The sequence below is a fragment of the Macaca fascicularis genome, chromosome 14 (genome assembly GCF_037993035.2).
Source record: "Macaca fascicularis isolate 582-1 chromosome 14, T2T-MFA8v1.1".
In the NCBI taxonomy this organism is placed as follows: Eukaryota; Metazoa; Chordata; class Mammalia; order Primates; family Cercopithecidae; genus Macaca; species Macaca fascicularis.
This window is the reverse complement of record NC_088388.1, coordinates 128,647,772-128,660,679: the sequence shown is the minus strand read 5'-3', so window position 1 is coordinate 128,660,679 and position 12,908 is coordinate 128,647,772. Positions and strand designations below refer to the sequence as shown.

At 53.5% G+C, this 12,908-nt stretch overlaps 1 protein-coding gene across 2 annotated transcripts in view; it reads right to left on the bottom strand.

Annotated features, from left to right (window-relative positions):
* Positions 1–2,160: 2,160 nt before the first annotated feature.
* ST14 (ST14 transmembrane serine protease matriptase) overlaps positions 2,161–12,908 on the bottom strand; it is a 52,381-nt gene continuing 41,633 nt past the window's right edge. For both annotated transcript variants that reach the window (XM_005580180.5, XM_005580181.5), the window contains exons 16-19: positions 12,592–12,778; positions 3,818–4,092; positions 2,936–3,072; positions 2,161–2,852 (exon numbers count right to left, since the gene is read on the bottom strand). In XM_005580180.5, coding sequence (XP_005580237.3) covers positions 2,691–2,852; positions 2,936–3,072; positions 3,818–4,092; positions 12,592–12,778 — 761 coding nt within the window. In that variant the 3' untranslated portion in view covers positions 2,161–2,690. The remainder of the gene's footprint in view (positions 2,853–2,935; positions 3,073–3,817; positions 4,093–12,591; positions 12,779–12,908) is intronic.

The window sequence follows — 12,908 nt, the reverse complement described above, 5'->3', positions numbered from 1 at the left end:
CCACTGGCCCCATCCAGTGGGCCCCCCAGTTTCTGTTCAGGAGGTCTGGATGAAGCATGAGACTCTGCACCTATGAGTCCCAGGAAACGAAACGACACGCCTTGTCCCACTCAGACCTCCCGCACAGAGTCCTGGAAAGGGTGGGATGGCCCTGAAGGCTGGCCATCCGTGTTCACCCTGCTCCCCGGTTGGGACTCTGACCTGGGGGAGAGAGCAGTCCAGGAGACTGTCAAGCCACAGTGGAGCCGAGGGTGGTGGCATGGCACGGGCTGGGCTCGCCTCCCTGAATCCCACTGCATGGGTGACCACGTCTACACCTGGGCCAAGCCCCAGCTGCCGAGGCTCATGCACACTTAGGAACCAGACCACCCACAGGCCCTGTGGAACCTCTACATTTAACACAGACCATTCCCTCAGCGCCTGCACTGGGCACTTCTGTCTGACGTTATCAGGAGGGAATGAGCACGTCAGAGCAGAAAAGGAATGACATTTACAGCACACACAGGAGTCCTTCAGTGTCGTCTTCACTCTACTTCCCATGCCTTGGTGAGAACAGATGTTCCTTCCCTCCCTGGGGAGGAAAATGCGACAGATATTCTCGAACAGGTTCCAGGCAACACTCCCTCCCTCAAAAGGGTAAAACAGGCTAAAATGAAAGAGGCACTGCAGGCCGGGCGCAGTGGCTCACGCCTGTAATCCCAGCACTTTGGGAGGGGAACACGGGCGGATCACCTGAGGTCAGGAGTTCAAGACCAGCCTGACCAAAATGGAGAAACCCCGTCTCTACTAAAAATACAAAATTAGCTGGGCATGGTGGTGCATGCCTGTAACCCCAGCTACTCGGGAGGCTGAGACACGAGAACAGTTTGAACCCAGAAGGCGGAGGTTGCGGTGAGCCAAGATTGAGCCATTGCACTCCAGCCTGGGCAACAAGAGCGAAACTCCACCTCCAAAAAAAAAAGAAAAAAAAAAGGGAGAAAGAGGCACTGCAAACCCCACCTCCCCCGAGAAGCCTTGCAGCATTGCTCCAATCAGACTATATTTCCTCCCTTTTGTTTCCATAACTCATGGCAGGCAAAAAAAAAAAAAATCATTGAACACACACACATCAGCAATGTTCTAGGACAGGCCTGAGCTGGGGACATAGTGGTGAGCCAAGGCTACCCTCTGCCCTCCGGACACTGGCCATGTCATTTCTCTCCCCGGGTCCTCTTCCCTGCCCAAAGCTCCTGCGGTCCATCATCATACCAGAAGCCGTCAAATGTTCCCCCAAAAGCTCCCTAACCCTGCCCCAGATTTAGACATTGTCCCTTCAGGCCACCAAGCAAGGAGAGAGGGAATATTTTAAATTAAGTAAAAATCGAGGGAGGCTGGGGGTGGTGGCTCAGCACGTGCCCAACGCAGGAAGATGATGAGCCCAGGAGTTCGAGACCAGCCTGGGAAACATAGTGAGACCCTGTCTCTACAAAAAGAATACAAAACTTAGCTAGATGTGGTGGTGGGCACCTCTAGTCTCAGCTACTCGGGAGGTTGAGGCAGGAGGAGAGCTTGAGCCCAGGAGACTGAGGCTGCAATGAACTGTGATCATGTCGCTGCATTCCAGCCTGAGTGACAAAGCAAGACCCTGACTCAAAAAAAAAAAAAAAAAAAAATCAAGGGGGATGGCATAGGAGGTGTGGGTGCCCTTGAGCCAGGCAGTACCCTTCCTCCAAGGCCTTGGGACCCATCTGCTTAGCCTTCACTGGACAGACAGCCAGGTGTTCATGCACTGCCTCACATCTGTCCCTGTGTGTGCGCTCACATGACCACCTCTCCACCAAACACGAAGCCACACTTCCGCCCATCCTCCTCTGACAAAGCTCCTCCCTCTCCTAGGTTGGACAGGGGCCTGGGCACCAGTGTACCCCCTCTCCACCATCCCCACACATTCGTCTCCCCACCTCACCAACTCGCGTGTCCCTCCTACCAGGGCACCAGGCCCCTGGTCTCGGAAGCCACAGGTCAGAGCAAAACCAGCCCTTTGCTGGCCTGGAGAAAGCACCTGCACTGTGGTCCCCACCCAGCCTGACTCCGGTCTGTGCTGAGGGGAATGGACGTCCCGTTTCTTGCAACTCCAGTAGGAAGAAGAAAGGAGGGCGCGACTCCAGTAGGAAAAGAAACTTAAAAAGAAATAAAATGTTTTACTCATTTACACAAATACACACACTGAAGTCCACCCTGGGAGCTGGTAAAACAATTCCAATCTCAGACCCGTCAGTTTTCCAGGGTCCTCTGAGCCTGGGCTTCCTGAAGAGCACGGCCCAAGGGCCCCACAGCCCAGATCCGGCAGCCCCCCACCTTCACTGAGGAGGCCCGGAGGCTCTGTTCCCGCTGCTCCTTAGAGACAGGGGAGCCAGCTGTGCAGAAACGGGCCTCGGCCCAGCTTGGGGCTGCTGGGGGAAGCTGTGTCTTCAAACTTTTGCCCCCAGTAGAACCACCACTGTCCTCCCCTTCCACCTCCCAGCTCCACTTCGGAGGCTGAGGAAGCGGAGAGCTTTTCTAGGCAGATCTGGAGCCCTGGAGATGCAGTTCACAGTCTATGTTCTGGGGCGCTGGTGCAGTCAGCAGTCCAGTCTCCAGCCTGCAGGCGCGCACACTGGGGTGGACGGTGGGGGACCCCGCAGGCGTACACATTTGGGTGGCCCCTACCCCTATACCCCAGTTTTCTCTTTGATCCAGTCCCGAAACAGAGGGAGCCTCGTGTACACGCCCGGCTTGTTCCTCTGAGCGCAGCCGTCTCCCCAGCTCACCACACCGGCCTGGAAGATTCGCCCATCTGCCTCCACGCTAGACAGGGGTCCCCCAGAGTCACCCTGGACGGAGACAAGCCCTGCCGTGAGTCCCCAGTCCCGCCTCTCCCGGGGCCTACCTGCCACCCTCCTGCCCCGGGGCGCACCTGGCAGGAGTCCACGCCGCCGCTGAGGAAGCCCACGCACATCATGCGTGGCGTGATCTGCTGCGGCAGGAGGCTCTCGCAGGTGGTCTGGTTGATGACACGGATCTCACCCTTCTGCAGGATCAGCGCGCCGGTGCCTGGGGAGAGGGCAGGACAGGGCTGGGAGCCGGGCTGCTTCGGGGGCAGCGTCATTCGAGGCGCTCCCCACGGGTCATTTGACTCGCAAAACTCTGGAACAGCCCAGATGCCCCGGGCTGACAAACGGGTAATCCGCGTCTACTCAGTGGGCTCTGGCATTAGCAGCCACCTAGAGAAAGCAGGGGCGTGCTGAGATCTGCCAGGCGAATTGAGAGGGAACAGACGCCGCCACAAGCAGGGGTGAGGAAACAAGCAGCAGAGAGGGAAGGTGCGGCAAATGCCCCCGGGGTTCTGTGAGGGCACTGGAGCTGTATGTCCTGTTCGTTTTCTTTCCAAAGTCTACAAATGTTCAGCATATGCTATAGAGTGGATTTTTTCAATCTAGCCTTTGCCAACTAATGGCCTGCTTCCCTTCATACCCACCCCTCACGTGCCTTAAGCACCACTGGGCTTAAGGTGTTGCTATCTTCATTATGCGGATGAACAAACAGGGTCAGAGTTTAAGCAACTCGCTCAGGGTTACTCAGGTAGTTAGGGGCAAAGCCAGCCTTCAGTCCTGAGCCCGGGCTGCAAATCCCATGCCCCTTTTACTAAAGGCCTCCATTCCGCCCTGGACAGCCTCATTCTGCCAGGCAGAGGGAGACTGGGCGGCCCCTCGCCCCACGGCTGGACACGCAGAGGAAACACAGCCTTGGAGGAAGGCCCCAGGCCCTCTGTGGAGCCCTGGGTCAGCCCGAAGCTCACCTCCATACTGGGTGTGTCCCCAGCCTGTGACCCAGATGGCCTTGCCGGCAGGGAAGACATGCGAGGCATCCGGCAGGCAGATGGGCCGCACCACGGAGCTGTACTCCACCGGTTTCTCCAGCTCCAGCAGCGCGATGTCGTAGTCGAAGGTGAAGTCGTTGAAGGAGGGGTGGGAGATGATGCGCTTCAGCCGGCGCTCCTGCACCTCGGGGGCGCTGCGCTGGCTCTGGTCGTGCAAGCCCAGGAAGGCCGTCCACTGCGTGGGGTCCGAGTACCTGGAAGGGGGAGCCGCTGTGAGACCGCGCGGTCACTCGGGTCTGTGCACAGGGCCCCGCAGCCCTGCGCCTTCCCAGAGGACTCCACATGGACGAGGCACAGCAGCTGCTGAGAGAAGATGACGGTGCCAGCTCTTACTTGGTCTTGACCCTAAGCTAGAAACTACTAAGTGCCTCCCGCTGCAGTAAGAAACTGCTCTTAAACTCTCTACCCCCCTCCTTGAATACATTTTTAATCTGATGACCAAAAATTAGGTATCTTATGAACCTGATCTTTCACAGGAGGAATAACAGAAAAATCAACCCAAATGATTTTTCTTTTCTTTTTTCTTGTTGTTGTTGTTGTTGTTGTTATTGTTGAGACAGTCTTGCTCAGTCGCCCAGGCTGGAGTGCAGTGGCGCAGTCTCAGCTCACTGCAACCTCTTCCTCCCAGATTCAAGTGGTTCTCCTGCCTCAGCCTCCTGAGTATCTGGGATTACAGGTACACACCACGTCTGGCTAATTTTTAGATTTTTAGTAGAGACGGGGTTTCACCATGTTGGTCAGGCTGGTCTCGAACTCCTGACCTCGTGATCTGCCCCCCCCTTGGCCTCCCAAAGTGCTGGGATTACAGGTGTGAGCCACCATGCCCCGCCCAAATAAATTTTTAATGTAGTGGTATATAACCTAAGACCAAAATGAATTGAAAAATATGTTGTGTTGTATCTACTAAGTTTCTTGTTGGCTATGGAATAGGTTTAGCGATTCTGAAGCTGTTCCATGTGCACTGCAGAGCGGGCGCTCACCCTAGTGTGGGGAAAGGGAGGCACAGATGTGGAATGGGATCAGAGGTATCAGGAAAGGCTCATTATTTTTACTTTATTTTATTATTATTTTGTGAGATGGAGTCTCACTCTGTCACCCAGGCTGGAGTGCAGAGGCGTGATCTCAGTTCACTGTAACCTGCACCTCCCAGGTTCAAACGATTTTCTGGCCTCAGCCTCCCGAGTAGCTGGGACTACAGGATGCGCAGCCACGCCTGGCTAATTTTTGTATTTTTAATGGAAACAGGGTTTCGCCATGTTGGCCAAGCTGGTCTCGTACTCCTGACCTCAAACAACCAGCCCGCCTCAGCCTCCCAAAGTGCTGGAATTACAGGCATAAGCCACCATGCCCACTGGCTCACAATTCTTAAAAACTGGTCTAAAACCAGTGCTGTCTCTAGCAGCACCCAGAACTTAGTGTCTAAATATCCTTCTCTATTGAAAGGAACAAGGGCTCCTTGGAAAAATGGCTGATTTCAGATCTGGGTCTTAATGGAAAGCATAAAGCAAACCTAGAACATTTTGTTTCTGCAGGAAGCAATCAAGCACTCAAACACCAATGTGGTCCGTCTGACAAAGCTGGTTAAAATGAGGACAATAAGAACCCTGAAATAAATGGTGACAGGGTGACACTACTACACAGGCGGAATAATAAAAATGGGTGGGATAATCCATCGGTCCACCCTGAGTCTAAAAAGTAATTTCAAAAGAGTTTATAAAGGGACAAAGGAAAGCTATTATTTACAGAGAAAAAGCAGCCTCTGGCCAGGTGTGGTGGCTTACTCCTGTAATCCCAGCACTTTGGGAGGCCGAAGCGGGTGGATTACCTGAGATCAGGAGTTCAAGACCAGCCTGGCCAGCATGGTGAAACCCCGCTTCTACTAAAAACACAAAAATTAGCTGGGCATGATGGTGGCCGCCTGTAATCCCAGCTACTCAGGAGGCTGAGGCAGGAGAATCGTTTGAACCCAGGAGGTGGAGGTTGCAGTGAGCCGAGACGGCACCACTGAACTCCAGCCTGGGCAGCAAAGTGAGACTCCACCTCAAAAAAGAAAAGAAAAAGGAAAGAAGGGAGGAAGGGAGGAAGGGAGGAAGGGAGGGAGGAAGGAAGGAAGGAAGGGAGGGAGGGAGGGAGGGAAGGAGGGAGGGAGGGAGAGAGAGAGAGAGGGAGGGAGGGAGGGAGAGAGAGAAAGAGAGAGAGGGAGGGAGAGAAAGAAAAAGTGATCAGCTCCTAAATGCTGAAGAAACAGTACAATAAGGAACCACATTCTCACCTACCACAGTAATAATCAACAAATGTGAGAATTACCAACGGACACTGAGACGCTAGGTAAAATACGGCTGGAGAACGAGACACGCTGATTCAAAGAATCACCTGTGATGGTGTATTCACAGCCAAGGTGGAAGGCCCTTTATGATGGCAAAATCTGCTGGGCTCCCCGAGCCAGGTGCTCAGGCTCCTCTCCCAATCAGCCGCTGTCACGGGGGATCATGCTCTCCCTGAGAAGTGTACAGCACCACCCATGCACTGCTTCCTAACCCAGCCACGAAAACAGAGTCGGGAAAACCCAAATTGCGAGGCATCCTGTAAGATAACTGGCCCGAACTTTTCAACAATGTCAATGCCATAAAAAAACAAAAAATAAAAGGCATAGAGAAACTGTTATTGATTAAAATGAGATTAAAGAAACCTAATGACTAAATACAAGGCATGACCCTTGACTGCATCCTAGAACTTTTTTAAAAAAGCTCTGAAGAAGGCCGGGCGCGGTGGCTCACGCCTGTAATCCCAGCACTTTGGGAGCTCCAAGTGAGAGGAGCACAAGGCCAGGAGTTCGAGACCAGCCTGGCCAACATGGTGAAACCCCATCTCTACTAAAAATACAAAAATTAGCCGGGCGTGGTGGCAGGTGCCTGTAATCCCAGTTACTCAGGAGGCTGAGGCAGGAGAATCACCTGAACCCGGGAGGCGGCGGTTGCAGTGAGCTTGGATTGCACCACTGCACTCCAGACTGGGCGATAAAGTATGTCTCAAACAAACAAACAAAAAAAACTTCTAAAGAAGAACACGACGGGCATGATTGGAGGACATTTACGATGCGTACATCAGCTCCCAGCACAAAGCAATGCCGCCATTTCTCAGTGTGGGACAGCGTCCTCGTTCTTGGAGACACAGGCCGAGGCACCTGGTGGGAAGCCTCACAATGGCTGCCCCCAACTGGGAAATGGCTCAGAAAAATACACTCGGGTGCAAACAGAGAGAAAGCAAATGTGATTAACTCAATCACTGAATGTAGATCAGAGGTATAAGAGTGTTGCCTGTATGGCCAGGTGCGGTGGCTCACACCTGTAATCCCAGCACTTTGGGAGGCCGAGGCAGGGGAATCATGAGGTCAGAAGTTCGAGACCAGCGTGGCCAGCATGGTGAAACCCTGTCTCCACCAAAAATACAAACAATTAGCCAGGTGTGGTGGCACACACCTGTAGTCCCGGCTACTCCGGAGACTGAGGCAGGAAAATTGCTTGAACCCAGGAGATGGAGGTTGCAGTGAGCTAGGATCACCCCCACTGCACTCCAGCCTGGGGATAGAGCGAGACTCTGTCTCAAAAAAAAAAAAAAAAAGTGTTCACTGTACTAGTCCTTTTTTTCATTCATTGTATTTACAACATTTTTGTAGGTTTGAAAAATTTCAAAATAAAGCATTGGAAAAATACATATCTAAAATAGAAAATGTATGTGACAAGAGAAAGGCATGAACACCCGCTTCATTTTCCCTCACCTCTCAGGAAAGTCAAAAGGTTACTGAACCACCCAGCCAGGGCACCTCCCCGACCCTGGAGCACTAAACCGAGCCTCTGCCTCCACATCTCTCCCCATGCCTGCCTGAGCCCTGGTCCACTCTCGCTGCCCCGGCGTCCATCCCCTTCTGGCCTTCCTTTCTTTTTTTTTGAGATGGAGTCTTACTCTGTTGTCCAGGCTGGAGTGTAGTGGCATGATCTTGGCTCACTGCAACCTCCACCTCCCAGGCTCAAGTGATTCTCCCGCCTCAACTACCCCCAAGTAGCTGGGACTACAGGCACCTGCCACCATGCCTGGCTAATTTTTGTATTTTGAGTAGAAATGGGGTTTCACCATGTTGGTCAGGCTAGTCTCGAACTCCTGACCTCAGGTGATCCGCCCGCCTTGGCTTCCCAAAGTGCTGGGATTATAGGCATAAGCCACTGTGCCCGGCCCCATTCTGGCCTTTTTTTACAGCCAACTCCCTACAGAATCGCAGGCCTAGGCCGAAGCTCAGTTTTCCAACCTGGGCTATACCCGATCTCGCTTCACTGTAATCTGTTGCCACCAGAAAATGACTTCCCAAAAGCTGCTTTTGTGAGATCCTTTTTGTCCCATTCCACAGCCTCAAAGGATTCCCAAGAGCTGCGAGGTGAGGCCTTGGGACCCACCCAGGCCTTCTGCGTTCACCGTTAATTGACCTGACCTTTCTGATGGCTTCCCAGCCTGCTCACATCCAGCCACATACTCACCCCTGCATCAACTCATTCACTCAACAATCCCTGGGCATCTGTGATGTAATCTATGACCCAGTCTTCAGGTTCACCATGTACACAGGGAGAGAGATGAAAACCACTGATTACAACATGACACGAAGGGTTCCACAGAGGACTGGGTAGAAAGCTGTGGAAGAGGATGGGCTGGGAGTCCGGAAATGAAGTGAGTTATGAACCAAGCCATCACATAGGCCTGGCCAGCTATGGCCTGAAGCAGTGGAGAATGCCACAAGTTTAAGGAGAACAAAGGTAGCCGGGCACAGTGGCTCACACCTGTAATCCCAGCACTTTGGGAGGCCAAGGCAGGCAGATCACCTGCGGTCAGGATTTCAAGACTAGCTTGGCTAACATGGTGAAACCCCGTTTCTACTAAAAGTACAAAAAATTAGCCAAGCGTGGTGGTGCATGCCTGTAATCCCAGCTACTCAGGAGGGTGAGGCAGGAGAATCGCTTGAACCAGGGAGGCAGAGGTTGCAGTGAGAGGAGATCGCACCATTGCACTCCAGCTTGCGCAACAAAAGTGAAATTCACTCTCAAAAAAAAAAAAAGAGAGCAAAGCATGTTCAGGAAGCCCTCACACTGAGCATGGGGAAGGCGTGAGGACCGCACTGGAGACTGAGGCAGGATGGACGGGCAGGGGCCAGATAACATGGCCATGTCGGTCATGAAGGAGTTACTGCAAGCCGTGGCGGGCGTTGCGCAACAGACTGGGGTGACCAGATTTTGGGAAGATCACTCCGGGCTCGAGTGGTGCAGACAGTCCTGAGAGGAAAGGAAGTGGATGGAGAGAGGTGCTGCAGCTGCCCAGGCTACAGTGAGCTGGGACGAGCAAGATGGTGGCAGTGCAAATAGAAGAGAGTAGAAATGTTTCAGGAATGCCCAGGAGACAAGGATGTAGCTGAAAGGCTATCATGGGATTGGGGAGAGGGGAGAGCCATCCTCGTCCCTCTGGCTCAATTCCTCATGATCCCAATACCCAGCATGGACACCCCCATCCAGCTCTTTGCCCTGTGCCTGCAGGTTTCCACCTCCCTCCTCCAAGCCCTCCCTGTTCACCCGGCAAGCTCAGCTCAAGACCCCGCTTTCATGAAGCCCTCTCTGCAAACTCAGCCAATGGGCAAGTCTGACAGTATTTGATTATATCAGCAGACTCAGCCTCTAATGTTTAAGGCATGCACATCTACCAGTAGCTGAGAGACTGGTTGTGAAGATGCAGCCACTGCTATCCCCCATGGTGACCCCAGTGGCTGGAGTGCAGTTGGGAATCGCGAGTGCTCAGGTAGAACTTCTGATGTCCCAAACACTCTTCTCGATGTTGACACAGTAAGTTGTTTTATCCCTGAAACAGCCCTGCAAGGTAGGGTCACCCTTTTTAAGATGAGGACTCGCACAGAGAGGGCAACTTGCCAAAGATCATACAGCTAATACGTTGTAGACCACAGCTGGAACCTAGGCAGCCTGTGCAGTTAACCGCAACGTGATGCCGCCTCCCGGCAGTGCCCGATGAATGCATGACGACTTAGCCCTGTGCTCAGGGTCCCTTGATACCAGGCCTCTGCACACCTCACACCTCCCTGCCTCTGCATACGACATTCCCTTTGTCTGGAAGGTCTGAGCCACCTGGTCCAGCTGACAAACACCCTCACCTTCAACCTCAGTTCAGACACCCATGTTGAGTGTTCCCAACAGTCGCCCTCCCCAGTCCCTCAGGCATATAGGTTTAAAATTCTAAACTCCACATGCTGGGCCCAAGGGAGCCTGGACACAGCCCTGGCACAGCACTTACTGCACGAGTGTGTCATGTCCTACCCTCACAAGTCTGTGGCACACAATCTGCAGGGACCAAGTCCTATTCACGTTGGTCTCTCTAGTGTCAGTAATAACCACGGGTGTGGAATATTAATTGCACTACACATTGGCAGAAGCATGACTGATGATCAATACAGGATGAAGGAGAAGGAAATGAGAAAGGAAGCAATGAAGCAAAGGAAAGGAGAAAGCAGTACAGGACAGCAGCGGTGTTCTTAGTATGCACCCAGCCATTTCCTAGCTCCACCTGCTGACGGGGCCTGGACATGACACCGTGATGACAATGAACACACTAAGCAACTGGAACTTGGTCTCTAAATACCATCCCCAGTAAAGGCCTCCTTGGAGAAATGGCTGGTCCTAGGGCTGGGCTGGGGAAACACAAGATGAGCCTATTGTACCTCGTAGTGCCAGAAAGCAAGGACGTGGCTCAAAAAAGGAAAGAATGGGGCATGTCAAAGAGGCACAGAAGCCAACCTCAAAGAGCAGTGGTTGACCCAGGCACGGTGGCTCACATCTGTAATGCCAGCACTTTGGGAGGCCAAGATGGGAGGATCACTTCAGCCTAGGAGCTGGAGGCCAGGCTTAGCACTTAGCAAGGCTCTGTCTCTACAAAAATTTTAAACTAGCTGGGCATGGTGGCATATGCCTGTAGTCCCAGCTACTTGGGAGGCTGAGGCAGGAGGATTGCTCAAGCCCAGGGGTTCAAGACTGCAGCGAGCTATGATTTGCACCACTGAACTTCAGCCTGGGTGACACAGTGAGACTCTGACTCACATACACACACAGACACACACACAAAATTCTTAAGCTCACATTACTCCAAAAAAAAAAAAAAAAAAATCATCCCTGCTCTGGGTGAGGTTGGGTATGACAGAATGAGACAAGGGACAGTCTCAGGTTGGACAAAGCCACATGTCAAGCACCCAGTGAAGCTGGGGACCATGGAGCTGGGTCCACTCCCCACAGGCTCTTGCTGTCTGTCTCCATCACCCAAGCCCTGTGCACGTGTCTGAGCGCGCTCCATCTGTGCTGCAGGCCTCCCTCCTGCTGTGGGCCCATCTCTCCTCCCTGCAAAGGGCAGCTGAGGGTTTGGGTCACCTGCTCCTGGAGCTGTCTACCACGGAAAATCATGCAGCCAGCAGAAAGCACATCCGCTTCTCCCGAGGGTGGACTCTCCTGGAAGGCCCACCCCTGCGCCTGCCTCTTCAGAGCAAGCCAGGCCCTAAAACTCCTCCCTTCAGCCGATGGCCAGATGCCCAGAGAGGCTGGGAGCTAAGACACAAATAGCGCAGCCTGGGATGCCCACATGACCCTTCCAGGCCTCTCATCTGCCTGTGTGTCTGAGGCCATGACATGCTGAGCACCTACTATGTGCCAGGCACAGCGCAAAGTGACTCAGGTACAGCATCGTACTTAATTCTCACAACTCTAAGGGTGGGAACTGATACTGTCACCATCATCAGTGAAGATCCCAAGGCCTAGGAAGTTTGAATAACCTGCCCAGGGTCACCGGCAAGCCAGAGCTGGAGCATGAATCCAAAGCTCATGTTGGCCAATCCGAGGAGTCGTGCAGTGCAGACTCACCGGAGACCACACCCGTGCTCCAGTCTGGCTCTGCCACTTAACAGCTGTGCCGCTTCGAGCAAACATCTCTACTTCTCTGAACCTTACTTTCTGTACAATGACGATACAATCGACCTGCCTAACTTGCTGGGCGTCTTAGGAGAGGCACAGGGACAGCACTTGGCTGCCAGTGGGCACCGAATACAGTGAGTTTTTATTGTTACTGTTACTAAGCCCCGTCCTGGGATATCTGTTCATTTGGTTTGGACGCTTGTCCCCTCCAAATCTCATGTGGAAATGGGATCCCCAGTGTTGGAGGTGGGCCTGATGGGAGGTGTTTTGGTCACAGATCCCTCCTGAATGTTTTGGTGCCCTCCCGATGGTGATGGGTGAGTTCTGAGTTCACACGAGGCTGGCTGCTTAAGAGTCTGGGACCTCCTCCTGCTCTCTCTTGCTCCCGCTTTCGCCATGTGACGTGCCTGCTCCCCCTTCACCTTCTGCCACGGATGGAAGCTCCCTGTGACCCTCACCAGAAGCAGAGGCTGGCACCACGCTTCCTCTACAGCCTGCAGAACCATGAGCCAAATAAACCTCTTTTCTTTATAAATGACCCAGTCTCAGGTATTTCTTTAGAGCAGCTCAAGAATGGACTAACACATGTGCTCACCCCTCCAATGCCCTTCCTTGGTGCCAACCCACCCTGGCATGACTCCCAGATGCAAGGGACCAGTAAGGAGGCTCCCTGCTGCCCACCCAGAGACCCACCTGAATCCTCTGTCGTCGATGTAGCAGTGCGCGGCGGAGACCAGCCAGTTGGGAGAGATGAGGGAAGCTCCGCAGACATGGCCCTGGCCCAGCGCGTGGAGGCTCACCTGCCAGGGCCACTCGCCCTCATCCGCATCTGTGCCCCCAACAACACGAGCCTGTCTCGTGAATGACCGCAGCCCACAGTCTGCAGAGGGGGGCAGAGAACCAGAGGACAGCAAGTCAAGGTGGGGACATCAAACCCCAAGGGGACATGCAGTGGGTGCCAGGAGACCCTGTGTGGGGAAGCCAGCTTTTGGCGTGCACAGCACTGCTGG